We start from the raw sequence: 27500 nt of genomic DNA, 5'->3' as shown, positions 1-27500 counted from the left end.
GAGTGAGAGGATCAGTAAGGCAGTGTTGTGTGTCCTCGTGTCCTGAACACTGACACGCGCTCCATGACACACAGCATAATGACAGTACCAGGGAATTGCAAGGAAGATATCGAGGTTTCTATATAAAACACATGCTGATAATATACAAAATTGAAAAAAAAAATAAATAAAATAAAATCTGTATAACAAAATAAATGTAATAAAATCTATGTATAAAAATATTTAAAAAGGTGAAAATTTTTATATTAAAGATCTATATGGAAAATTCTAAGCTTATATTTATACATGTTAAAAAACATAAATTAAATTAAAAAAATAAAAATAAATTTTATCTTAATGGTTTTTGGGGGAAAAGTGTTGTGAAATTCTCTCTCTCTCTCTCTCTCTCTCTCTCCTCTCTCTCCTCTCCTCTCTCTCTCTCTCTCTCTCTCCTCTCTCTCTCTCTCTCTCTCTCTCTCTCTTTCCGGCTCAATTCACAAGAACAAGCAAATGTTCTCTTCTTCCCCAACTTGGCATTAAGGCACGAGACAACATCAGCTATAGTCTCTCTCTCTCTCTCTCTCTCTCTCTCTCTCTCTCTCTCTCTCTCTCTCTCTCTCTCTCTTGGCACGTGGCCGTCCCTCGCAGCCTTCACCATAAACTCTTAACATTTTCTCCTCCTTCTTCTTCTCCTTTTCCCTGTTGGAGTGTCAAATGTTGGCGCCTCCTCACTGAACACCGCCCGCCTCTGTTCCCCCTGTCAGATCTCAGCTAAGCGCCCGCCCCTGTGGCATCTGAACCTATTAATACTGAGGGGTTTTTTTGTGTGTGTGTCTTAAGAGGATTTAACTCTCTGTCAATGGGGTTTTGTAAGTATAAGGAAATTTATGTGTCTCTCAATGGGTTTTCAAATATAAAGGAAACTCGATTTCTGTGTGGCATCTGAATCTATAAATACTGAGATTTTTTTTTATTTTTTGTTTGTCTTGGAGGATTGAACTCTCTTTGAATGAGGTTTTGTAAGTATAAGGAAATTTATGTGTCTCTCAAATGTGCTTTCGAATATAAAGTAAATTCTCTCTCTTTGTGGTGTATGAGCCTATTAATACTAAGATTTTTTATTTATTTATTTATTTATTTATTTATTATTATTATTTTTTTTTTATAAGAGGACTGAACTCTCTTTGAATGGGAGTTTGTAAGTATAAGTGAATTTAAGTGTCTCTCAAAGGTGCTTTCGAATATAAAGGAACTTGTCTTTGTGGTATCTGAGCCTATTAATATTAAGATTTTTTGTGTATAAGAGGACTGAACTCTCTTTTACTAGTAGTATTTGTAAGTATAGGGAGACTATCTATCCCTCAGCGGCATGTAAACCTATTAATATTGACGCTTTCTAGTTATAAGAGGATTTGATTCCTTATCTATGGTATTTTATATGTAAAAGAGGATTAACTACCTTTCTACGGCATCTAATCCTGTAAAAAACTTGCATTTCCTAAGTTAAAGAGAATTATTTACGATTTATTTGTTTATTTTGTTAACTTTCGTACGTCGTGTTTCACAGTGGTATCTAATGGTATAAATATTGACATGCTCTATGTATAAATTAACTAAAACCTTCTCAGTGGCATCTATACCTTAAACTATTAACTCATTTACATTATCAACTTTCTCAGCTTTCGTTTCCCAGTGGTATCTGATCCTGCAAAAATACCATTTTCTATAAGTGAACTGAAAACTCCTCTCAGTAACATTCAAACCTACAAACATCAACTGCCTAAGTATAAGAGAATGAACTCCCTCTGTTTAGCATCGAAACCTACAAGTGTTGATGTTTTTTTGGTGCGCGAGGACGTGACGCTCCCAGTGGTGTCTGATCCTATGAATATTGGCACTCTGAACCCCACACGAGAGAATTCTAGTCTGATTTACTGTTTTTTTTTTTTTTTCATTATTATTATTATTAACTTCCTTACGTCTTGTGTTAATTTGCTCACGAGGTTAAGTCTCCATGAAGCAATCGTTTTATTTATGTTTTCAGTTTAAATTTCTTTCTTTCTTTTTTTAATTGTGCGTTTTTATTTATTTTTTTTCATGACTCACTTTTATTTTTATTATTGTATCATCGTGTGTAGGCTTAGTTATTTATTTGTTTACTTATTTTTTTTATATATGTTGTTTTTATCTGGTATTATTTTATTTATTCATTTATCTATCCATTGTGTTTTGTTTTATGTCATGGAGAGAGAGAGAGAGAGAGAGAGAGAGAGAGAGAGAGAGAGAGAGAGAGAGAGAGAGAGAGAGAGAGAGAGAGAGAGAGAGACCAAAACCCTCCAAAATAAAGAGAACAAAGCTTAAAGACACAACACCTTGAGCTAACAAACACAATGAACAAGACTTACAAAATCATTGCCCTTTATAATTCAGAGCTTCGACACACACACACACACACACACACACCAGTTCTATCCAGACAATGCAGTAAGGCCAGAGCGGGCACCCCAACAAGCCAACAAGACAACCGGCCACGACCGCTTAAAGACTGCATTCAAAAAACGCTCCAATCTCTCACCATAACTATTTTCAAAGGCCACATAAACGCTTAGCCAGATTCTCAAGAGTCTTTCTCCAATTAAAAGTGTAGAAATATTGTTAATCTCTCACTACAACTTAAAAACGCCCTTAAAATTCCGTCTAGTTTCAAGTAGAGCCGTATGAAAGTAGTGGAGATTATGAGAGAGAGGCCCCGAATTCAGACACTTCGCTCTCTCACCGTAACTATTTTCAAAGGCCATAGAAACGCTCAGCCGGGTTCTCAAGAATGTTTCTCCAATTAAAAGTGTAGAAATATTGTTAACCTCTCACTACAACTGTAAAAACACCCTTAAAATTCCGTCTAGTTTCAAGTAGAGCCGTATGAAAGTAGTGGAGATTACAAGAGACAGGTGCGCATTCAGAAACGCTTCTACTCTTTCACCTCGGTTATTTTCCAAGGCCACAGAGATGATCATCCGGGTTTCCGAGTGTTTCTCCTGTTTATAGCGTAGAAATCTTATTAATGTCACTACAACTGCAAAAACACTCTTAAAATTCCGTGTAGTTTCAAGTAAAGCCTTTTGAAAGTAGTGGAGGTTATGAGAGAGAGAGGCCCCGCATTTAGAAATATAGCTCTCTCAACACGACTATTTTCAAAGGCCACAAAAACGATTAGCTGGGTTCTCAAGAGAGTTTCTCCTCTTTAAAGCGTAGAAATCTTGTTAATCTGTCACTACAACCGTAAAAAACACTCTTAGGAACTCGTGTAGCTTCAAGTAGAGCCTTTTGAAAGTAGTGAAGATGCGGGCAGAAGTTTCAGAATATGGTCCCAGAAAGCAAGGAGCGGGGAAAGAAAGACTTGGCGGGTTTAGACTGATCTTAACTTCGCCGCACATGCCTCTCTCTCTCTCTCTCTCTCTCTCTCTCTCTCTCTCTCTCTCTCTAAAGCAGCTGATGTAATATTACTTGAAGATTCTGAGGTTTTTGGCGAGGGAAAACTGTGTGTGTGTGTGTGTGTGTGTGTGTGTGTGTGTGTGTGTGTGTGTGTGTGTGTGTGTGTGTGTGTGTGTGTGTGTGTGTGTGTGTGTGTGTGTGTGTGTGTGTGTGTGTGTGTGTGTGTCTGTTTGTTTATGTGCGTCTCTCTCTCTCTCTCTCTCTCTCTCTCTCTCTCTCTCTCTGGATGGACATGGGTAGAGGAAAGAAACCTAACTAGTGACGAGAGAGAGAGAGAGAGAGAGAGAGAGAGAGAGAGAGAGAGAGAGAGAGAGAGAGAGAGAGAGAGAGAGAGAGAGAGAGAGAGAGAGATTCCACAACACTTGACTCTCCTATCATGACACCCACACATGTTTAGGTCAGGAAGCTTCATGGGCCATGAATCACTGACCAAAAAAAAAAAAAAAAAAAAAAAAAAACAAGAGATGGCCAGTCTAGATGAAAATAGCCAATAACACACCTAACTACGCAATACTAGCGAACTAACTAACGAACTAAGAAAAAAATAAAAATACTAACAAAAAAAAAAAATCTATGAAATGGGAAAAAAAAGAATAGAACTGATTAGACGTGATTATAATAGATTACAACACATAAGCCACTCTAATATTACCACCAACCTATACACATCTACACTACTGCTTCTATATTTCAATGTCCTGTATACTAAAAAAAATTCTAGCACACTTCATTATATCATTACCTTTCTTAGCGTGAGGGAACAGACGAGATGGAAAGGGAGACGAAAATAAAACACTAACTTTCAATACGTATCTAAATCTTAAAGGAACAGATGGGATGGAAGGGGAGACAAAAAACAAAACACTAACTTCCAATACGTATCTAAATCTTAAAGGAACAGACGAGATGGAAGGGGAGACAAAAATAAAACACTGACTTAAAGGAACAGGAGAGAGAGAGAGAGAGAGAGAGAGAGAGAGAGAGAGAGAGAGAGAGAGAGAGAGAGAGAGAGAGAGAGAGAGAGAGAGAGAGAGAGAGAGAGAGAGACTAGGAACACAGAGAAAATGAGGAAAAGACGAGAGGAATAGATGAGAAATATTATCTAAAAAGAAACACAAGAAAATGAAAAAAAATAAAGAAAAATCCTAATCCATCTTTTCTGAAGTAAAAGATGAAAGAAAAGACAGACAATGATAAATAATGCCACAAAAAAATAAGAAAAAGCCTAAAACTATCCAAAACCAACTTTCTATGCATAAAAGAATAGAACATAAAGGAAATATCACTCCACAAACCCACACGAAAAAAGGAAAATTATAAAAAGAATAAAAAATGACAAACTGATCTACACCCAACACAGAAACAAAAGAAAAATCTTAAAACTTCCTAAAAACCAACTTTTCAAAGCCTAAAGGAACAAAACATAGAGAAATACTGATTTAAACACACCCCCCCACAAAAAGAGGAAGACTTAAACTAAAACAAGCTTTCCAAACCCTAACAGGACACCAGACAACACAAGGACAGGTCTAGCAAGCCAACACAACACAACACGAGCCAGCAGGTATACAAGGACTCACCAGGGCAGTCGTCGTCTTCCTCTGGATCGCTGCTCTCCTCTGCGTATGGGTCTGCCTGTCGCTTCAGTCGGGCACGCATCATGTTCTTCCTCTCCTTCTCCTTCCTCTCTGTGGGGGGAAGGCCAGCTGTGAGGTGGTGATAGTGGTGGAGGGGGGGATAGACTGATAAAGGAGCCATGAGAGATATATAGATTGAAAGGCATAACAAAGAGAGATAGACAACTTGAGGGCCCATGAGACACACAGACAGACAGACAGAGGGCTTATGAGAGAAAGAGACAGACAAACAAATAGAGATACAGGGACCATAAAACAGACAGATAGATAAACAGAAAGGCCATAAGACTGACAGACAGACCACACAAGAAACAGACAGACAGAAAGACAGTGAGGCTATGAGAGAAACAGACACAGACAGAAGGAATACCTGTACCAAAGAAACTACACCCCAGAAAGAAAGAGAGAGAGAGAGAGAGAGAGAGAGAGAGAGAGAGAGAGAGAGAGAGAGAGAGAGAGAGAGAGAGAGAGAGAGAGAGAGAGAGAGAGAGAGAGAGAGAGAGAGTAGAGGGTCAAGGGATGGAATACAGATGAGGGCTGAGGGAGGATAAGTGACAGTAGAGGAAGGCTTAGGGAGAGAAGAACAGGGCAGGATTACAAAGAAGCATGTACTGGGAAACACATGACCTAATAAGGACACACAAACACCCTTACTGGTTAACTCTTTGACAGGTAACAATGTACTTTATTTTCAGCAATCTTAGGGAAATTTTACTCATCAAAAATTAAACTAAGAGCTAAAATAGTTTACTACATTGATACCGTTTGTTGTGTGGTCTTGTTAAACTAGTCTTAACTTATACAAGCTGGGAAGGAGGTGTGGGGTTGAAAGTGGTGTGTGTGTGTGTGTGTGTGTGTGTGTGTGTGTGTGTGTGTGTGTGTGTGTGTGTGTGTGTGTGTGTGTGTGTGTGTGTGTGTCATGCCTAGGTACATAGATAGATGGATAGATGGATAGATAGATAGATAGATAGACAGACAGGTAGATAGATAGATAGATAGATAGACAGATTGAAAGATAGATAAAGAGACAGACTAAGGATAAGATAAAGAAATACAAGAATGTTGTTTTAATGTCTTTTCTTCCTCAATCTTTTCCTGTATGATACAAAAAAATAATAATATTGTTTACTTCCTTGTGTGACATAAAAAAAGGATAATATTTTAATTGCCTTCCTTTTCCTACTCTTTCCTTGTATGATAAAGAAAGAAAAAATTACAATATTACTTAAAAAACCCTTCCCTCTTTCCTTTCTCGGTATTTTCCTTAAGATAAAAAAAAACAATAATATTTAAACACCTCTTTCTCAATATTTCCTTGTATGGTAGAGACTAGTAAAGTATAGAAAACGGGCTAATATTATGAGGCTAGGTAAACTAATAAATATGCTAACAGAGAAACAGACAGGCTAGGAGTGATCAGGCAGGTAGATAGCAGACTTGTAAACAGACTAACAAAAAAATAAACTAATTGACAAGAGAATAAATAACAGACTAACAGATACACAGGCAGGCTAGATGTGGCCAGGCTTGTATATAGACAGACTAGCAAAGAAATGAACTAGTTAACAGGCTAAGAGAGATTAAATAACAGACTAACAGATGCACAGGCAGGCTAGATGTGGCCAGGCTTGTAAATAGACAGACTAGCAAACAAACTAGAAGACAGGATAGGAGAGAAACAGAATAGCAGCTACACAGGCTAGTTAGAGATAGACAGGCTAGCAGGTGAACTAGTAAGCAGGGTGGCAAGGTGGCAGGGGAGCTATTAAACAGTATGGAAGGTGATGAGGAAAGGGTGCTGGCAGGGGGCTGTGTGGTGGCTCTAATCACCCTCCCCATGCATTCCCCAGCTGCCCCACATTCCTTGGCCCTACTCCCACTACAGCTCCACCTACACTACTACTACTACTACTACTACTACTACTACTACTACTACTACTACTACTGTTCCTCCTCTAGCTAGTCTTTGTAACTATTTTTTTTCCATCTTCTTTTGTTTTCTCATCTTTTTTCTTCTCGATCATCTATCTAGCAACCTATACTACTACTACTACTACTACTACTACCTCTAACTTCTCCGATTCCTCCTGTGGCATTATTCTTGATTCCATTTTTCTCCTCTTTCCTCTTCCCTGTTATCATATTTTGTTTCTACTGTTTTCTATCTCACAATGCCACTGTTACTACTACTACTACTACTGCTAACACCATTTTGTACCATTCCTCCTCTAGTTAGTCTTCATAAGTATTGTTCCCCTCTTCTTTAATTTTCTAATCTTTTTTTTCTCTATTATCTTAATACTACTACCACTATTCTTATTACTATCATTCCTTCACCTCAAACATTAGTCTACTTAACTATTTTTCCTCATCTTTTAGTCTTTTCATCTCTCTTCTTCCCTATTATCTTATCTTTTCTATTATCTTATATCTTATAACTAACTATTACTAACTAAACACTCTTCCTCCTCTTCCTCCTCCTCCTACTACTACTACTACTACTACTACTATTTCTATCAGACCCACATACCCTCCTCTGCTCCCCCTATGCTAAATATACCCAGCACATGTGTGAATTTGTGATAAAACATGCCTCTGTGTGTGTGTGTGTGTGTGTGTGTGTGTGTGTGTGTGTGTGTGTGTTGCTATTACGCATACATGTTTGTGTCTTGCAGTAGAATTTTTTTTAAGAAAGAAAGAAGTTTTGCAGTCAGGAAGCTAAACACACATATACATACATACGCACACACACACATAGGCACACACCTTCCCACCACATAGCAGAGAATGTGAGTCACTGAGAATTAATTTAATAATAAGCCGAGGAGTGCATTTAGGACATTACTGTGAGTCGGCTACTAAATATATGCAGGAGTCACTTCCCTACCCTGCTTTGCCTCACCTCCCCTCCCTTCATCTCTTCCTCCCTTTGTTCCTGAGTTCATGCTACTTATTGTGTTTCCCTTTCTTCTTTTCTTCTTTCTACTCCTTCTCTTCCCTTTTTCTTTCTGCTCATCTTCCTTTTTTTCTTTCAGCTCCTTTTCTTCTCTTCCTTCCTTCATCTACTCCTCTTTCTTCTTTTCCTTCCTTCTCCTACTCCTTATATTCCTTCCTTTGTTCCTAAGTCCCCTGTGCTTTTTCTTTTCTTCTTCCTTCTCCTACTTCTTCTCTTCCTTTTTTCTACTCCTTGTGTTCCTTTTATCCCTTCTCTTCCTTCCTTCATCTACTCCTTGTGTTCCTTCTCCTATTCCTTCTCTTCCTTCCTCCTCCTACTCCTTCTCTTTCTCTTCCCACTCCTCTTTCTTCTCCTACTCCTTCTCTTCCTTCCTTTGTTCCTGATTCTGGCATGCTTTCCTTTCCTTCCTTCTTTCACCTTCTCTTCCTGCCTTTTTGTCTCTTTCTCTTCCTGCCTTTCTCTCTCCTATTTCTCTTCCTTCCTTTATTCCTGACTGCTATGCTTTCCCTTCCTTCTGCTGTGCTTTCCCTGCCCTCCTCCTTTCCTTCCTTCAACAAGTTAGGAAGAATCTTATCATACCTCACTACCTAAAGCTATGAGGAGCCAAACTACCCTATAACTCCGCCACCAGATGGGGTGCAGACGAGCCTACAGCCGAGTGCATTGACAAACGGCGCCCCTCAGCCAAGTGTGTGCATCAGTGTGGGGGTTTATCAGCTGGGTGTGGTGTGGCCTGAAGGTTACTGGGATGGGGACTTGAGGCATGGCTTAATTTTGATCTCGTGAATGGGTAAGGTGGAAATAGCTAACTTTGCTAGGTTACGAAGGTTTGAATGCTACTTAACTTTGCTTCTATAAATGGGTGATGGGTGGAAATCGTAAAGTTTCTGCAGCTTACAAGGATGAAGCATTTGAAACGTGACTTGACTTTGCTCTCACAAGTGGGGGAATAGGTGAAAACAGGTTTAGTAAAGGTTATAAAGACAAGGAATCTAATACATTTAACACTGCTTGACTTTCCTTTGTTTTGGGAGAAGGAAGGCAAGGAAGACAAGGTAGAAGGAGAATAAAGGAACAGGAAAGAGAAGAGTGAAAGAGCATAAGAGTATTAGTAGTACATTGAGGAACAAGGAAGAGTATATCATTTTAGCAGCACACGAAGGAAAAGTGATATTATTCAGCCATATAGAGACAAGAAAGGCAAGAAAGGAGTAGGAGCAAGAAGAAGAAAACATAGAGTAATAAACATGCATGGGAGGAACAAGGAAGAGAAGAAGTATTAGAATATTAGTGATACATTGAGGAACACAGCAGAATATAATATTTTAGCAGCACATGAAGAAAAAGTGATATAATTCAGCCATATAAAGACACAAAGAAGAGAAGAAGAGAAGAACATACAGTAATAAATGTGCACGGGAGGAACAGGGAAGAGAAGAAGAGCAGAGAGTATTAACAGCGCATAAGAGAACCCCACAGTGATATTATTAGGTCATACGGAGACAAGGAAGGGGGAGTCAGCTATGCCATCCCCCTTCCTTGCATTAATAGATCGCGCCCCATTACTCAAGAGCAGCAGGTATTAACGAGTGCCCCTACACCCTCCCGGGGCTAATTAATGGCAGGTGTGGCCCTCTCGGATGTACAGACAGATGACCCTTGTGGCGCCTATTGCTTGACGTACATAAACAAAGCTTGTGTTGACGTATTGCTGGCTCAGAGAATGCTTGGGAGATCTACCTTGGTGACTTGTGTTATAGGGAGGGGTAATATAACGAGAGGTTGTGAATCTGTGGTTGTGTTGGCAGTTGATGTATGTCTGTCTATGTACAAGGAAGGAAGGAAGGAAGGAAGGAAGGAAGGAAGGAAGGAAGAGGGAAAGAAAGAAAGGAAGGAAAATAAAATAAAAGACAAAGAAAAGGAGAGAAAAAAGAAAAGAAAAAAGAAAAAGAAGGAAAACAAAAGAAAATAGAAAGAAAAGCATACATCAGACCAGGAATCCAATCTGACATGACCCAGACAAAGCCACACACACACACACACACACACACACACACACACACACACACACACACACACACACACACACACACACTCTCTTAGCTCAGACATAGCACAGCTGGCCACACACTCCCACAGCACGGCCTGACAACACACACATTAGTTCACCCCTGCCCCTCTGTGTGAGACCCTTCCTTACCCTGCAACTAATCTGATCCCCACTTGAGGCCCCATTCGAGTAACCTTTTTATCTCACTCACAAAATAACTGATGAAAAAAGCAATGAACAGCAATACTTGGGTCATTTACGGTAATTCTCTTTTATTTTTTTTACTGCAAGGATAACTGTTTAATTTCACAGTGACAAATGGCCAACAGAAGTGAAAAGTAATGGTGAAGAGGAAGAATAAGTTTTATTTCACAGCGATGTACGCTCAACTAGGCAGAAAAATAATAAAGAGCAGCAGGGGTAGGTTTAATTTTACGCTGACAAATGCACAACAGGGACAAAAAATAATGAGGAGCATGAATAAGTTTAATTTCACTTTGACGAATGCTCAAGAAGAAGAACAAGAACAAGAAGAACAAGAACAAGAACAAGAACAAGAAGAACAAGAAAGAAAAAAAAAACCTACAGCCAGTTAGCATCATCACCAACTCCACATCACTTCAAAACAACCTAAGATATTGATATTAACAGCTATGCCAAATAATCAACACCACCAACTTCAATTCAACAAAACACAACACAACCCACACCAAACTTCACCCCCACAGCAGCAGCAGCAGCAGCAACGAGACCACAACACAAGAACAACCACAGTAAAAGGAACAACAATGACGATAATGATTTCCAGCAAGCCAACACCAACGAACAGCATTACCCACCTTCACATCACCAACCAAGAACACAAGACAGGAACAACCAAAGCAAACAGAACCACAACAACACTACCACCACAAACTCAAACTGAACCAAAAGAAAAAACGAAATCCACAACCAAACCACACCAGCAACAAGAACGAAAAAAATAAAGAATAAAAAAATAAATAAAAAAAAGGAACCAAAGTAAACCCAAGGACCAAGGAAGGCAGCAAGAGAGAGATTTAACTAACAAGAGACATCACACGCCAAGACACGGGAGAGAGACAAACTGCGGCAGCCAATCTTGATAATCCACACACACCTATATCCCTTAGCCAATGCAGCTGTTTCATTTCAAGCTGGTAGACTCACGATAAAACCTCGGAAACATCAAGATAAAGCAATGGGGGGAAATTCAGGAGAGTTGGCAAGCTTGTACGCCACCATGCAGGGGCTGCCAACATTGTGTGGTATGTGGCTGATGAGTGAGAAAGGAAAAGGTGGAGTTTATGCATGATTGGCTGGCTGGCTGGCTGTGTGTATGTGAGAATCTGATGTGCTTGTTGATCTATGTGTAATCTCCCTGTCGTTCTTGTAAACTTCCTTGGGCATAATTGGGTTTGTCAGTTCCATGGCTGTGTGTGTGTGTGTGTGTGTGTGTGTGTGTGTGTGTGTGTTATGGTTTGTTATTGTCCTGTTACTGATTTGTTCTGTTTGGGTGATAAATGTTTGTGTGTGTGTATGTTTCTGTTTCTGATCTTGTCTTGTCTGTTTTGTGTGTGTGTGTGTGTGTGTGTGTGTGTGTGTGTGTGTGTGTGTGTGTGTGTGTGTGTGTGTGTGTGTGTGTGTGTGTGTGTGTGTGTGTGTGTGTGTGTGTATCTGTTTCCTTGTCTCAGAATATTATGGCTATTGCTTCCTTAACCTGCTTTGTGTGTTTGTCTTACTGGTGGGAAAATAAACAAAATGTGTGTGTGTGTGTGTGTGTATTTCTTCCATCACCTGTTTACTCAAATTTTTCCACCCAATAACCTATATACAGTACACAAACCCCATACAACAAACAAACACATGCAGAAAACAGAAAAAAATAATATAAACTAGTTAAATGTGTGTGTGTGTGTGTGTGTTGGTATACGCAAGTGTCAAGAAATGTTTCCTTGACACACACACACACACACACACACACTGGTCACTTTCTCTGGCAAAACCATGTGCCAGACGGGGAGAAGAAAAAAACAGAGGATGACCATGAAAAGGGAGACAAACAAGGAGAGCAAAGACGAGAGGCTCTGCTGATGCATGAGACGAGAATCAAAGGAAGGGAAAGACGAGACAAATTTTACTGAACTTGAAGAAGAGGAATGGAACAAAATGAAAGATGAAAGGAGGAGAAAATTGGAAAGACTGAAGATAGAAGGAAGATAAAAGGTAAGAGAGATAATCAGTGGTAAATACTTGATCACTAAGAGAAGAAGAGGAATAGAAGTAAATGAAAAGAAGAATGAAGAGGAGAAAATTGGTGATGTTGATGTAGGATGAAAAATAGAAGGAAGATAAAAGGTAAGAGAGATAATTAGTAATAAATATTTGATACACTAAGAGAAGAAAAGGAATAGAAGTAAATGAAAAGAAGAATGAAGTAAATGAAAGATGAAAGGAGGAGAAAACTGTCAATACTGATGAAAGAATGAAGATAGAAGGAATATAAAAGGTAAGAGAGGTAATCAGTAATAAATATTTGATACACTAAGAGAAAAAAAATAGAAGTAAATGAAAAGAAGAAGAATGAAGTAAATAAAAGATGAAAGGAAGAGAAAATTGGTGATACTGATGAAAGAATGAATACAAAAAGGAAGAAAAGATCAAGAAAAGATGATCAGTAATAAACATTTGACACACATACAGAAGAAGAGGAATAGAAGTAAAGGAATGATGAAAGGAAAGAAAACTGGTGATAATGATGAAGAAATAAGAATAAAAGGTAAGAGATAATCAGTAATAAATATTTGATATGCAGAGATTAACAAAAAAGTAAACACAACAAAAACAAGATAAAAAAAAGATGAAAATGACACTTCTTCACCACCTCCTCCTCCTCCTCCTCCTCGTCCTTTTCTTCACCATACAAAAACATAAATAACAAAAACCAAACATATATAAACATTAGTAAAAAACAGAACTTCACTGCCTCCTCCTCCTACTCCTCTTCTTCCTCCTTCTCCTCCTTTCTCTTCCACATTATTTTCAAGCAATGAGTAATGCACACCAAATAGAAAATGTTAGTCAACCAATACTCCACCTCCACCTCCACCTCCACCTCCTTTCTCTTATTACTTCCACCATGCAATAAGTAACACACAAATAACACAAACTAAAAGAAAAAAGTTAGTCACACAATACTCCATCTCTTCCACCTCCTCCTCATTATCTCCACCATGCAGTAACACAAATACAAGAAATGCAAACAAAACAAATAAAAAAACCAAGTCACACATCACTCCACTTCTTCCACCTCCTCCTCCTTCACAGCCACACCTGCCATCTTCCGCTGCGAGGTCTCCACCAAGCCACAAGGACTCCACTCCCGCCAGTCCCTCTTAGAGACCGGCGGCGGCTCCTCCTTCTCGAACATGGAGGCACGCTTGTTTACGAAAAACTTGTTCATGGTGAGTGACGGAAGGGAGTCCCTCTTGTTATTCTTCATCGCACACATCTTGGCTCGTTATTTTTTTATTTCTTGTCTTCGTCTCTCTCTAGTGCATTTTCTGGTTCACTCGCTGTTTTGCTCCTCGTTGTCTTGGTGTTTGTTTATTATCTAACAGCGTCACACTTGTTCATCTGTCTGTTCCTCATTGCAGTGTTTACGTTTGCAAGGCGTCACGATTCTAATGCTGGGCAGAGTTACAACTTGTTTCCTCTTTCTATCTCTTGTGCGTTCGACTTCTCCTCCCTTCCTTACTTCTTTCCCTGTTTCTCTCACTCACTGCTTTTATCTCCCTATCTGGTTCTGGTTGTGTTGTATTAGGACCACCAGGGATGTGTTCTGAACCCTCCAACACTGACTAAATATGTACTTTCCTTTCTGCAGGTATTACTGGTTTTGTGCGCACACTTCCTAGATTTTTCAGACGATTAAATGCCTCCTCTACGTAAAGACATGGGTAGATATTTTATTATTGCTTTATTCTTTATCAGAGTGTTGGTTTTTGTGGTGTATATGGATGTTGTAATGTGCTAGTGTATTTGAAGGTATCTATGCTTTGTGATGTTTTTTTTTTTTTGTATTTAGAGTGCACAGGTTTTAATTGTTAGTGTATAGAGAAGGGGAAATGTGCTTCTAATATGGTAAAGGTAGCTTTTGTTATTTATTTATTTTTTTTCCTACTTAGAATGCAGAGACTTTCATTGTTAGTGCATGGAGAAGTTGAAATGTGCAAATATATGTAAAGACATGCAGATTTCATTGTTAGATTTCATTGTTAATCTACAGAAAAGCTGAAAAATATGTTCCTAATTTGCAAAGACATGATATATTTTTTTTTTCCTTACTGAGTGCAAATATTTTCATAGGCTCATGGTTAAAAAGAAGTCAATAAAATCTGGTTCTGTGAGAGTTGTGGGGAAGGTAATAATGTTAGAATGTGCGAGTTTGTGGGTGATTACTTGAAATATGATAGGGATTCTGCGTGGTGAGGAAAAGTTTAGTGTTAATTGAGTTATGACGAAGGCAATGTTAGTTTGTGTGAATTTGTATGTATGCATGTGTGTGACTACCTGAAGTATGAAAGGTATTCTGTGTGGAGAGAAAAGTTTAGTGTTACTTGAGTTATGAGGAAGGCAATGTGAGTTTGTGTGTAGAAGTGACGCCCTTTAAGAATTCTGTGTGGGCAGGAAAAGTTTAATATTATTTGAGTTATGAGGAAAGTATTGTTAGTTTGTATAAGTTTGTGTATAGAAGTGACACCCTTTAAGAATTCTGTGTGGGCAGCAAAAGTTTAATATCATTTGAGTTATGAGGGAAGTAAAATGTTAGCATGTGTGAGTTTGTGTAGAAGTGACAATCTAAAACATGCTAAGAATTCTGTGTGGGCAGGAAAAATGTTATTTGAGGCCACAGAGAGACAGAGAGATGAACACAGGCAAACACGGAGACAGAAAGCAAGAGACAGAATATGAAGGAAAAGGAGAAATAGACAGAGGACTGAAACAAGAACTGAAAATGTAGTGAGGCACATAAGAGGCTGAGAGACAGAGACACAGACACACAGGGAGAGAGAGAGAGAGAGAGAGAGAAAAAAAAAAAAGAAAAACCAAGAGACTACGAAGGCCATTAGCGGTGGAAATAATACACAAACAAGTGAGGTTTGGCGTGGTGTGGCCCCCAATGGAACACCTCCAACAATAACACACTGAAATAACAAAGAAAGGCGACCCAGTTTTTCCCCTTCCCTCCCTCCAGCCCACGTGTCTTCCCTGTAGTAAACACCACCTTCGGAGCAGCAAGCGTAGTGTAGTACCGAATATTAGTAGGAAAAGTAATTGACTTCTATGTTTATCAATGCTATATAATTCCATTTGCTTGGCCGTGCAGAGAGTAAGAGAGGGACAGTGACCACGAACAAGTTATCCGATACTGAATAAGCCATGTGGTTGTATATAAAGTTTGATATGTTAAAGCAAAGGGTGGCAGCATGAGTGAGAGGGAGAGGTGAGGGTGACAGCAGTGAGGGGCAGGTGCAGCTGAAACCTTGAGTATTGGTTAGTTTTGAGGGACGACAGGTAAGTGTGTGTCTGTGTGTGTTAACCCTTTCACTACTATTATATTTAAGGTAGTAAAGGAACATAATCTGTATTGGTATATGGAGAGCAGAAAGAATAACAGGTTCATTTTCTATTTTCTATGCTGTGAAATTAATTGATAAACTCCAGTACTAAATTATGTGTCTGAAAAATGCTTAGGAATTATGGGAAAAAAATGGCTACCACTGAAAGGGTTAAGAGATGGAATGTCAATCTGAACTTATCTTTACCTATTCATGCTTGACTCAACTGAACCTGTCTGAACCTAACCATACTTGTCCTAACCTAACCAAATCTTACTTATTAACCTAACCTAACCAAATCTAACCAGCCTGAACTTAATCTAACCTAACCAGCCTGAACTTAACCTAACCTAACCAGCCGAACTTAACCTAACCTAACCTAACCTGTCTGAACCTAACCATACTTGTCCTAACCTAACCAAATCTTACTTATTAACCTAACCTAACCAAACCTAACCAGCCTGAACTTAACCTAACCTAACCAGCCGAACTTAACCTAACCTAACCATCCTGAACTTAACCTAACCTAAACTAACCAGCCGAACTTAACCTAACCTAACCTAACCAGCCTGAACTTAACCTAACCTAAACTAACCAGCCTGAACTTAACCTAACCTAAACTAACCAGCCGAACTTAACCTAACCTAACCTAACCAGCCTGAACTTAACCTAACCTAACCTAACCAGCCTGAACTTAACCTAACCTAAACTAACCAGCCTGAACTTAACCTAACCTAAACTAACCAGCCGAACTTAACCTAACCTAACCAGCCTGAACTTAACCTAACCTAAACTAACCAGCCTGAACTTAACCTAACCTAAACTAACCAGCCTGAACTTAACCTCACCTAAACTAACCAGCCTGAACTTAACCTAACCTAAACTAACCAATCTGAATTTAACCTAACCTAACCTAACCAGCCTGAATTTAACCTAACCTAACTTAACCAAATCTTATTTCATCCTAACCTAACCAAACCAAACTTTATTTTATGCTAACTTAACCAGCCTGAACTTAACCAAACATTTATCCTAACCTAACCAGCCTGAACTTACCTGAACCTTACTTATCCTAACCTAACCTAACCAAATGGAACCGAACCTAACCTAACTGAAATGAACCTAACCTAACCAGCCTGAACTTAACCGAACCTTACTTATCCTAACCTAATGGAACCAAACCAAACTGAACCAGATTACTAAGAAAATAAAATACCTACCCAACCAAAACTGAACCAAACTAAATATCAGAACCAAAAAATGAAAAGTAGAACCTAACCTAACCGAATCCAACTAAACCAAAACTAAACACACACACACACACACACACAAACAATAATAAAAGCGACCAAACAAACCTAACCTAGCCCAGACTGAACACCCCCAACCGAACCGAACTGAACCGAACCCAGCCAAACCACACACGAAAAAAAAGACATAAAAAAAAACACCAAAGCCACACAAACCATCAAATTTAAGCCACTGCACAAGAACACACGGGGTCACAAATGCATACGAGGTCACAATACGGCACTGGAGGTCAAGATATATCGAGAGGTCAAGATATGTCAAGATGGAGGATAAATATAAGGAAATACCACTTATGACGAAAATCATATGCTGGATATGAGAAAGATCCGCGTAAATGGAGGAAAATGATGAAGGGGTTTATATCACAAGGGAAGGAGAGAGACTGAGGGCCAAGCGGCGGGCACAGGCATTCACGGCACTGTGCCAAGCCTCTTCTGGCATCACACTTGCGTCACTAGAGCCCAGGAGAGGGAGAGAGAGGAAGAGAGAGGGAGAGGAGGGAGAGAGAGGGGAAAAAAATGCTGTTAACTCCACGTGCCAGGAAAAATTTCGGGTTTTTAAGGGAATTTACATGGAAAAGGGTGTTCTGGGTCATGGGTATTTAAGTTATGGTCATCACCCTCAGTTTGCCGGTGGTTGGAGGATGACCTGCCCGCGGGAAGGGTCAGAAATGGGTCAATTGCGTGGTGGCTCCTGTGGTATGACGTCACGACCCTTCCTCCCTGGCGGCTGACGAGCGACTGAGGTGTGCTGGTACCCCCTCCCCTCTCCCCTTCTCCCTCCCCCCCACCTCTCCCATCTTTCACCTGCCCCTCTCTCTCTCTCTCTCTCTCTCTCTCTCTCTCTCTCTCTCTCTCTCTCTCTCTCTCTCTCTCTCTCTTAATATGTGTTTGTTTATTTTTCATTATTTTCTACTCTTTTTTTCTATTAGTTTTTTTTTATTCATTCACTCATTATCTCTCTTTTATTCGTATTCCCTGTTATTATTTTTCTCTCTCTCTCTCTCTCTCTCTCTCTCTCTCTCTCTCTCTCTCTCTCTCTCTCTCATGCGCGCGCGCGCGCGCGATCTTCCTTCTTTTTTCTTTCTTTATTATTTCTTTTATTATAACTTTCTTTTTCTCTTAAATTTTCGTCCTCCCTCTGTTACCATATTTATTCATTTTCATCCTCCTGTCATTCATTTTTTTTTTCATCCTTCTATTAATTACCATTAATGTTTCTTCTTCTTCTTCTTCTTCTTCTTCTTCTTCTTTCACAGGGTGGGTTTGTGCCTCATGACCTGACCTGACCTACGCTGGCTGGCTGGCAGTAATTGGATGATATTGACTTAGCGAGAACTTGGCGTGCTTTGCTCAATGTTTCAAGGTATTTGGAGAGACATGACGCAGGAAAGGAGAGCTGTTGGAGAGGCGGACGTGTATTTTATATATGTGTGTGTGTGTGTGTGTGTGTGTGTGTGTGTGTGTGTTGATATCACTTGTATGGTTTCTGTCGATATAAATATATATGATCATTTACTGTATATGTCACGTTTCGCTGAGAGAGAGAGAGAGAGAGAGAGAGAGAGAGAGAGAGAGAGAGAGAGAGAGAGAGAGAGAGAGAGAGAGAGAGAGAGAGAGAGAGAGAGAGAGAGAGAAAGAGACGCAAAAAAAAATAATAATATTACAATGAATACTAAAATCCTCAGTAAAATTTTTATAAAATGTTGGAATATAATAGTCTCAAAAAAAAATATTGATAAAGGAATCAGACTTTTTTTTTTGTGTGTGTGTGTGTGTTTAGCAGCTTGACACACCTCGATCACTTCTGACAATATAATTTCAAATGTGAGGTCTGCATTGTGTCTTAAGAACAGCTGCATTGCATTAGGTGAAGGTCGAAAGTGAAGTGTAATCACAACTATACGGAAATAAGGGGGTAACTTAAATATAATAAACCCAAAAGTCTTTTCTGTCACTTATTCACACGAGTATAGCTTAGACAAGGTTACGGTGATTATACAAATTCATAATAACAACATTTACAGTAATGGATGACAATAAAACATACCATAACAAAACACAGTAGCAAAATAAATATACAAATAAAAAATAAAAATATGGTTACATTATTTCAACATATTATAAGGAAAACCAGTGCTTCATTGTGTTACATCTACGAAATATAATGAAGCGAGACATCTTACATATATATATATATATATATATATATATATATATATATATATATATATATATATATATATATATATATATATATATATATATATATATATAAAGAGAGAATATTTGTGCATTTATCAAGAAAAATATGAGTTTACACGATTCAAGACAAAAAAAATAATTGCTATGGCTACAATGTTTTCGTTTTCTGTTGTAGAAGAAAATGAGAAAGTAATAATTTTATGGGAAACTGAGAAGTCTGGGAGGGGGGGCGGGGGCGGGAGATTGAGGGGAGGGCTTCAGACAAGTGGGGTTTGATTAAGAGACTGGGAAAAACAAGAGAAGACAACTGATGGTCCACTTAGGAGACTCAGATGTTTGGGGGAAGTGGTTGTGTGAAGGTTAAAGATAAATTGAAGAAAGAAAGAAAGAAAGAAAGAAAAACATGGCTCTTTCTTTCTTCATTGTTACTCCCAAATACGTTCAGTCACTGCTACTACTACTACTACAGCTACTACTACTACTATTACTATTACTACTACAGGATATGAAACACTAAGGAATGATTCATTGTCTTTATTGTGGTGGTGCAAGAAGAAGAAGAAGAAGAAGAAGGAGGAGGAGGATTAAAAAACAAAAGTATAAGTCAAAATAAGATGAGAAGTAAAGAGGGTTAGTCGGAGGAGCATCAGATTCACACACAAAAAAAAAAGTATCCAGTTCCTCATAAAAAAACAATAAGGGGTTTTGATTTCATATAAAAAAAAATAGGGTTTTGACTCGTTATGGAAAACAAAATAGAAAGAAATCCTCACTTTTATTTTCTCTTCTCCTTTCTTTCTCTTCTTCCCTAAAATGGTTTTATTTTATTTCATATTTTTTGTCTCGTTTTGTCTTGCATTAATCGATGAAGATGATTAAAATGGCGGACGATCTCTCTCTCTCGCTCTGGATCCGGTGCGTGTTTACAACTTCGACTGTTGAGAGAGAGAGAGAGAGAGAGAGAGAGAGAGAGAGAGAGAGAGAGAGAGAGAGAGAGAGAGAGAGAGAGAGAGAGATTAATATTCATGATCATTACTTAGATTTACAACTTAAAAATAAATAAACAAATCAATCAACACATCATAATTTCCACATGCTACGGTAATCTGTAAGCCACGCCCTCCCGAGTACTCACGTTAGCATGGATGGCCAGCACTCCATCTTCTTCCATGGTAGTGATCTCAATGTACGCCTTCCCTGCCCCATCAACTGTCACCGTCTTGCCAGTACAGGAGCCGCCTTCCTTGGAGCCGGAGATGACGTCACAGTATTTTCCCGCGGACAAGCAAGTCTACGGGTGCAAAGTAAGAAAATAAGGGAAGCTGCAGGAGGTCATCAAGCTACACGTGGCAGTCCCTGTATTGAATATGTCTCCCCAACAGGTATTCTCAGTCTTTCATCACTTTCTGGTAGGATTCGGAACTCTATGTCTGCTTCTGTATTTCCTTCCTCCTTTGACTTGAAATATTTTTGAATAATCCCTTTAGGTTTCTATTTTGGGGCTGGCATCTTAATTTTTTTTCTTTTCTTTCTTTTTTTTTTCCTTCTTCCATTTTTTGCCCCAGTCCAATATCTTTCTTCCATTCAGAAAGTTAAAAAAAGGCTAATCTTGATCTTAATCTTAGTTCTCACCTGCAGCGTCTCCTTCATGTCGTAACCCTCGTTGTTGATGGCGATGAAGCCCCGGTCACCCCTGCAGAAGGCGATCTGGTTGTTGCCGTTGTCCCACCAGTCGTTCATGTCCGTGCCTGGAGGAGGGACGCAGAAGATGCAGGAGGGAAAGAAATAAAGAAAAAAAAAAAAAAAGGGAAAATGAAAGTCGATAATAAAACAGAAAGATAGAACAAAACGAAAAGGAAGAGAAATTGAGATATAGATGAAATAAATTAGAAAAGAAATAAAATAAAACGAGCATGAAAATATATATAAAAAATGAAAAAAAGGAAGGAAAGGGAAACCTAAAGTATGAATGAAATAAATTGGAAAAAAAAAATACGATGAGATGAGTAGTAGTAACAGTAGTAGTAGTAGTAGTAGTAGTAGTAGTAGTAGTAGTAGTTTCTTTTTTATATAATGCAAAATAAATAAATACATAAAAATAAACAAATTGATAAACAAATAAATCACACATATCACCATAAAAAAAAAAAAAAAAACAGGAAGTAAAACAAAAGACACGTACCATGCGCAACATTCCTAAACTCCACCATGCTGTAAATCTGCCGCCAACGGTGCTCGCAAATCCATCCATTCCCACAACTTCCGTCAGTATTGAAGGTCGGGCTGAGTGTGTTGTAGTTATCATCATGTGGGGGCCCAATCCAGTCGTTCTTGTCCTGTCCGTTCACCCAGTTTTGGTCCCAGTAGTAGGAGGACATGAGGCGCGTGTAGCCGTAAGGGAAAGCCAACATGAAAGCAGTGGCCATCTGAAATGTAACCCCGTTGTGAATGTGTATATGTTGCCACTGAAATGTGATCCCGTTGTGAATGTGTATATGTTGCCACTGAAATGTGATCCCGTTGTGAATGTGTATATGTTGCCATCTGAAATGTGAGCCCGTTGTGAATGTGTATGAAAGGTTAAGATTAAGATCAAGATGCGTGGTTATGAAGAAAGGATGTTTAGTCAAATCTATGTCTACATTAGTAAATAAAAGGTAAAAAAAAAGAAAGAAATAAAAGAGAGAGAAATAAAGAGAGCAAGGAAGTAAATTAAGGAAAGTTTTTTTTTTTTTTGTATTTCTGGTGCATAGAAAAAAAAATAGCAGGAAAAAGAAATTAAGTTTATTGTCAGAGATGAGAGAATAAAAAGGATGAAAAGAAAAAAAGGGAAATTAACAGCCCCCTCCCCCTCACACACACACACACACACACACACACACACACACACACAACAAAACAAAATCAAAATACCTCTTACATTTATCCCTTCCCTCCTGCAACCCGCAAAAAAAAGCAAATAATAAACAATAATAATAATAACAATAAACACACACACACACACACACACACACACACACACACACACACACACATACCTTGTACAACTTAGACTGACGGAATGTAAGAATCATATCCCCCGCCAGCCCCGTGTCCCCTCTGGTTGTCATGGTTATCGATGAACACAAGGGAGTAAGCACGGTCCAGCATGCCCCAGCCCTCTCCGAAGTTGGACAGCCACTTAAGCTGATTCTTGCCTCTGAAAGCTTCTCCGAGGAACTTCCCGTATTTGAACTCCGTCACACGCCCTATGCCAACGTACTCCATGCTGCCGATGGCCTCCCCGCCTGTTAAGAACATAAGAAAAACATAAGAAATAAGGGAAGCTGCAAGAAGCGACCAGGCTTACACGTGGCAGTCCCCTGTACGAAACATATCCACCTATTTCCACCTGTCATCCTCATCCATAAACCTGTCTAATTTTATCTTAAAGCTTTCTAATGTTCTAGCATTAACAACATGATTATTGAGTCCGTTCCACTCATCTACAACTCTATTTGTACTTTGCATGTGTTAATATTAAACTGCATTTGCCATCTGTCCGTCCATTCTTTCATCCTATCTAAATCTGCTTGCAAGGCGATAGCATCCGATTCTGACCTAATTAATCTAGGATATTTAGCAGCGTGGAGAGATGAGTGAGCAAATGGATGGTAAGTCAATGGGTGTGTGTATGAATGGGTGTGTGGATGGGTGGATGCAATATGTGGATAAACGGATGGGTGGATATATGAATTGGCTATAGGTAGGTGTGTGGGTGGATTTGTAGGTCAGTGACTGGATAGGTGGATGAGAGTGGTAAGTGTGTGAGTGAATGTGTGGATGGATAGTGGATATGTGGATTTGGTGAGGGTTAAGTGGTTGAAAGGTTGACTGTATGGGTGGATGTAGTTGAATAAGTAGATGGATGGTTTGGTGAGCATTATATCAGTGTGTCTCTCGCCTCGTTACATATAAGGAGGCGATAAGGAACTAGGAAAACAAAAAAAAAAAAAACGCAATGGAGAGGCGTTAGTTGAGTCTGTCCTTAAATGCTGAAAGAAAACTGTAGCGAAATTGGAAGAAAACGGGATTTTTTTTTGTGTGCGGTTTGAACAAGAGAGAGAGAGAGAGAGAGAGAGAGAGAGAGAGAGAGAGTCTTAATATTAAAAACAACTCGCTCTTTACGAAATATATATCCAACCCCCCCCCCTCTCTCTCTCTCTCTCTCTCTCTCTCTCTCTCTCTCTCTCTCTCTCTCTCTCTCTCTCTCTCTCTCTCTACGTACCGAGGTCAATCACTTCCTGGAACACGAAGGGCCGCGAGCCTGCCTTGAAGTACTTGGTGGGCAGGTTGTTCACGCTGTCAAAGATCACCTGTACGGGGTAAGAAAAGCAGGTGAGTGCACAAGATCAGGATCAAGGTTACCCTATGTAGATGCTGATAAACATTGTTACTGTTATTGTTTATTGTTATAATTATGTTCATTCATGTATTCAGGTTATTTTTTGTATGTTGGCATGGTTTATATTAATTTTAGTAACGGAAAGAATGGAGGAAAATAATAGTATTGGTGATAGGAGTAATAAGAATGAAGATGAAGAAGGAAAAGGGTAAAAAGAAGACGAACGACAACAACAATAACAACAACAACAACAACAACAACAACAACAACAACAACAACATCAACAAAAGAAGAAACAGAAGAAAAAGAAAAAGAAGAAAAAAAGAAAAAAAGACGAGAAAGGAGGAAAGAGGAAAAAGAAGAAAAAAACAACAATAGCAATAAAAATGAAAGCAAAAAAAAAAGAACAGTAAAAAAATAAACAAATAAATAAATAAACCACCACCACCACCACCACCACCACCACCACGCCCTCACCTTCATGTCTCCGGGCCACATATGCTTGGAGGCGTCCACCCTGAAGCCAGCCACGCCGTAGCCCACCAGGGTGTTGAGGTAGTCCTTTATTTTGCCCCTCACGTAGTCCGATCCCTGGTTGAGGTCGTTAAGGCCCACCAGCTTGCAGTTACGTACCTACAAATGGGCCTTATGTGTTTTATTTTATCTATTTATTTATTTTCGTTTTTATTTATTTATTTATTTTTTTACATGTTTTATTTGATGATCTATTTTTGTTGATTTTTTTTTATTTATTTATCTATTTATTCGTTTATTTATTTTGTTTATCTATAAGGTATTGTGTGTGTCTGGGGGGGGGGAAGAGTGAAGAAATAGGTTAGGTTAGGTTTGGTGAGGTTAGTTAGGTTAGGTTAGGTTAGGTTAGGTTAGTTAGATTAGGTTAGGTTTGGTTAGGTTAGGTTAGGTTAGGTTAGGTTTGGTTTGGTTTGGTTAGGTTACGTTTGGTTAGGTTAGGTTAGAGTTGGTTAGTTAGGTTAGGTTAGGTTAGGTTAGGTTAGGTTAGGTTTGGTTTGGTTAGGTTACGTTTGGTTAGGTTAGGTTAGGTTAGGTTAGGTTAGGTTAGGTTAGGTTAGGTTTGGTTTGGTTAGGTTACGTTTGGTTAGGTTAGGTTAGGTTAGATTAGGTTAGGTTAGGTTAGGTTTGGTTTGGTTTGGTTAGGTTACGTTTGGTTAGGTTAGGTTAGAGTTGGTTAGTTAGGTTAGGTTAGGTTAGGTTAGGTTAGGTTAGGTTAGGTTTGGTTTGGTTAGGTTACGTTTGGTTAGGTTAGGTTAGGTTAGGTTAGGTTAGGTTAGGTTAGGTTTGGTTTGGTTTGGTTAGGTTACGTTTGGTTAGGTTAGGTTAGAGTTGGTTAGTTAGGTTAGGTTAGGTTAGTTACGTAGTGAAATGGCTAGATTAGGCACTCACTCACTCACTCACTCACTCACTCATTCAGTCAGTTAATTGATCAATCTATCAATGTTTCAATCGGTCTCATTCTCACTCACTCATTTACTCATTCAATTAGTTAACCAATTACCCAGTTACCTAACAACCCAGCCAACCACACACACACACACACACACACACACACACACAGGGCCACATTCTGAAACACGGCCCGTTACATTCAACACGCTCTATATAGCTGAAGCGACACAGGTTTTTAAGGATGGTTTTATGATCTTAGTGACAGACGAACACCATTTCTGCAGCATAAACAGAAGAAACACTCTTGAGAACGCGGCTAATCTTCTCTGTAGCCTTTGAAAACAGTGATAGTAAGAGAGCAAAGCGTTTCTGAATAAGGGACCATCACACACACACACACACACACACACACACACACACACCTGCTCCGCGTCGCCGTAGTTCTCAATGTTGCCAGATCCGGTGTGGCAGTTCGCATCGTTGAAATCAAAGCCGGAGTAGGGCACGGCGGGGTAGGACTCAGACCCCGCGTCGAAGGAGGAGCCGCCGGTCGCCCCAGTGCCTGCAGGGTGCCATCCTGTCATGTGGTTGATCACGATGTCCGCGTAGATCCTGCAGGAGGCGACGAAGGGGGTTAGGAAGAGTAGGAAAAGAAGAATAGCAGACGAAAGAAGGAGGGATCAGTAGGAAAAACAATGAGGGATGGAAGTGTAGGAGAAGGAAGGAGAAGAAGAAGAGGGAGGAAGGAGTGATAGCAGTGTAGATGAAGGAAGGAAAAAGAGGAGGAGGAGAAGATCAATTAGTCTGAAATTTACTGTAATTGTAATACAGATATTCACGCACACATGCAGGAGAGAGAGAGAGAGAGAGAGAGAGAGAGAGAGAGAGAGAGAGAGAGAGAGAGAGAGAGAGAGAATAACAACACACACTCATAACATAACACCTTCTCTCACATCCTAATCACCTGTCCTTCTGTCCTCACCTGACGCCGACACTGTTACACCTGTTCACCATGTCCTTGAAGGCGTTCTCGTCCCCTGACCGCGTGAACAGCCTGTAGGAGACCGGCTGGTACCGCTCCCACCACGGCCTGATCTGCTCCCCGAGGTACAGCGCTGCGTTCTCATTGGGAGGGGAGATCTGAGAGGGTTAAGTTAGGTTAGGTTAGGTTGAGTTAGGTTGAGTTGGGTTAGGTTAGGTTAGGTTAGGTTAGGTTGAGTTGGGTTAGGTTAGGGTAGGTTAGGTTGAGTTGGGTTAGGTTAGGTTTGGGTTAGGTTGAGTTGGGTTAGGTTAGGTTAGGTTAGGTTAGGTTGAGTTGGGTTAGGTTAGGGTAAGTATAGTCTCTCTCTCTCTCTCTCTCTCTCTCTCTCTCTCTCTCTCTCTCTCTCTCTCTCGTCTCTCTCTCTCTCTCTCTCTCTCTCTCCTCCCATCTCACCTGCACGCCAGCAAAGCCTCGGGGCCCCAGGAAGTTCTCGCACTCTGCCGCAATGTCACTCCACTTCCACTCGAACAGGTGAACAATTGCCTGGAAAGGGAGACGTAGGTGAGAGATGGACAGGTGAGGCTAATAAGAAAGATGGACAGGTGAGGCTAAGAAGAGATGTGTACAGGTAAGGGGAAATAAAAGAGATGGACAGGTGAGGCAAAGAACAGATGTGTACAGGTGAGGCTAAGAGAAAGATGGCCAGGTGAGGCAGAGAAATGTGCAGGGGAGGTAGAGAAGAGGGAAAGGTGAGGGAAAGAGAAGAGATGGACAGGTGAGAAAAAAGGAGAGATGTAAAGGTGAGAGACGCAGGTGAGTTGGACAGGTGAAGCAAAGAGGAGGGATGGACAGGTGAGATGAAAGAAATGACGTATGAAAATAAAAATAAAAAAAATGAAAACCACAACAACAAACTTCGCGAGGACAAGAAAAAAAGTAAAACAAATAGACAAAAAAATAGATAAATAAACAAATAAATAAGATACATAAATAAATAAATAAAAAAAATCATAAAAAAACATAGAAAATTGAAATGAAATAAATAAACCAAGATAAAAAAAAATAAGAGACAATAAAAAAAAATAAATAAATAAAAAAAAACAGCCTAACCAATTAAGGTGAACCAGGTGAAGTGGGGCGGGAAAAAACTCACCTGGCCATTACCGGAGTTGGGTTCCCACTGAGCCAGGGCGGGTCCCACCAGGAGGGCCGCCGCCACCACCACCGCCACCTCCACCACTCGGTTCATGGCTGTACGAGGAGATAATACAAATAAATAATGCAAATAAATACAAACAACACAATAAAAGACGACATAACAATAGAATAAGAAAATAAATGACTGTACAGGAGGGAATGACGAAAATAATACTAATAAATAATGCAAATGATACAAATAACACGATACAAGATAACAGAACAATAAAATGATAAATAAAGA

General features: G+C 39.5%; 2 protein-coding genes across 2 annotated transcripts in view; both read right to left on the bottom strand.

The window, feature by feature from the left end:
- LOC135093470 (ubiquitin carboxyl-terminal hydrolase 16-like) overlaps window positions 1-17503 on the bottom strand; it is a 47255-nt gene extending 29752 nt beyond the window's left edge. Inside the window, exons 1-3 of the mRNA XM_063992750.1 lie at window positions 17352-17503; window positions 13466-14075; window positions 5052-5159 (exon numbers count right to left, since the gene is read on the bottom strand). Of these exons, the coding sequence (XP_063848820.1) occupies window positions 5052-5159; window positions 13466-13643 (286 nt within the window). The 5' untranslated portion in view covers window positions 13644-14075; window positions 17352-17503. The remainder of the gene's footprint in view (window positions 1-5051; window positions 5160-13465; window positions 14076-17351) is intronic.
- A 2284-nt stretch (window positions 17504-19787) lies between these two features.
- Window positions 19788-27500, bottom strand: part of LOC135093477 (alpha-amylase-like) — an 8736-nt gene continuing 1023 nt past the window's right edge. Inside the window, 12 exon segments of the mRNA XM_063992758.1 lie at window positions 19788-20203; window positions 20404-20559; window positions 20901-21016; window positions 21451-21694; window positions 22307-22348; window positions 22350-22555; window positions 23536-23623; window positions 24130-24285; window positions 25500-25689; window positions 26060-26217; window positions 26513-26602; window positions 27213-27310. Coding sequence (XP_063848828.1) covers window positions 20192-20203; window positions 20404-20559; window positions 20901-21016; window positions 21451-21694; window positions 22307-22348; window positions 22350-22555; window positions 23536-23623; window positions 24130-24285; window positions 25500-25689; window positions 26060-26217; window positions 26513-26602; window positions 27213-27308 — 1554 coding nt within the window. The 5' untranslated portion in view covers window positions 27309-27310 and the 3' untranslated portion in view covers window positions 19788-20191.

This window comes from Scylla paramamosain, chromosome 43 (genome assembly GCF_035594125.1).
Source record: "Scylla paramamosain isolate STU-SP2022 chromosome 43, ASM3559412v1, whole genome shotgun sequence".
Taxonomy (NCBI): Eukaryota; Metazoa; Arthropoda; class Malacostraca; order Decapoda; family Portunidae; genus Scylla; species Scylla paramamosain.
Note: the sequence above shows the minus strand (reverse complement) of the source record. Positions and strands in the feature narration are given on the sequence as shown.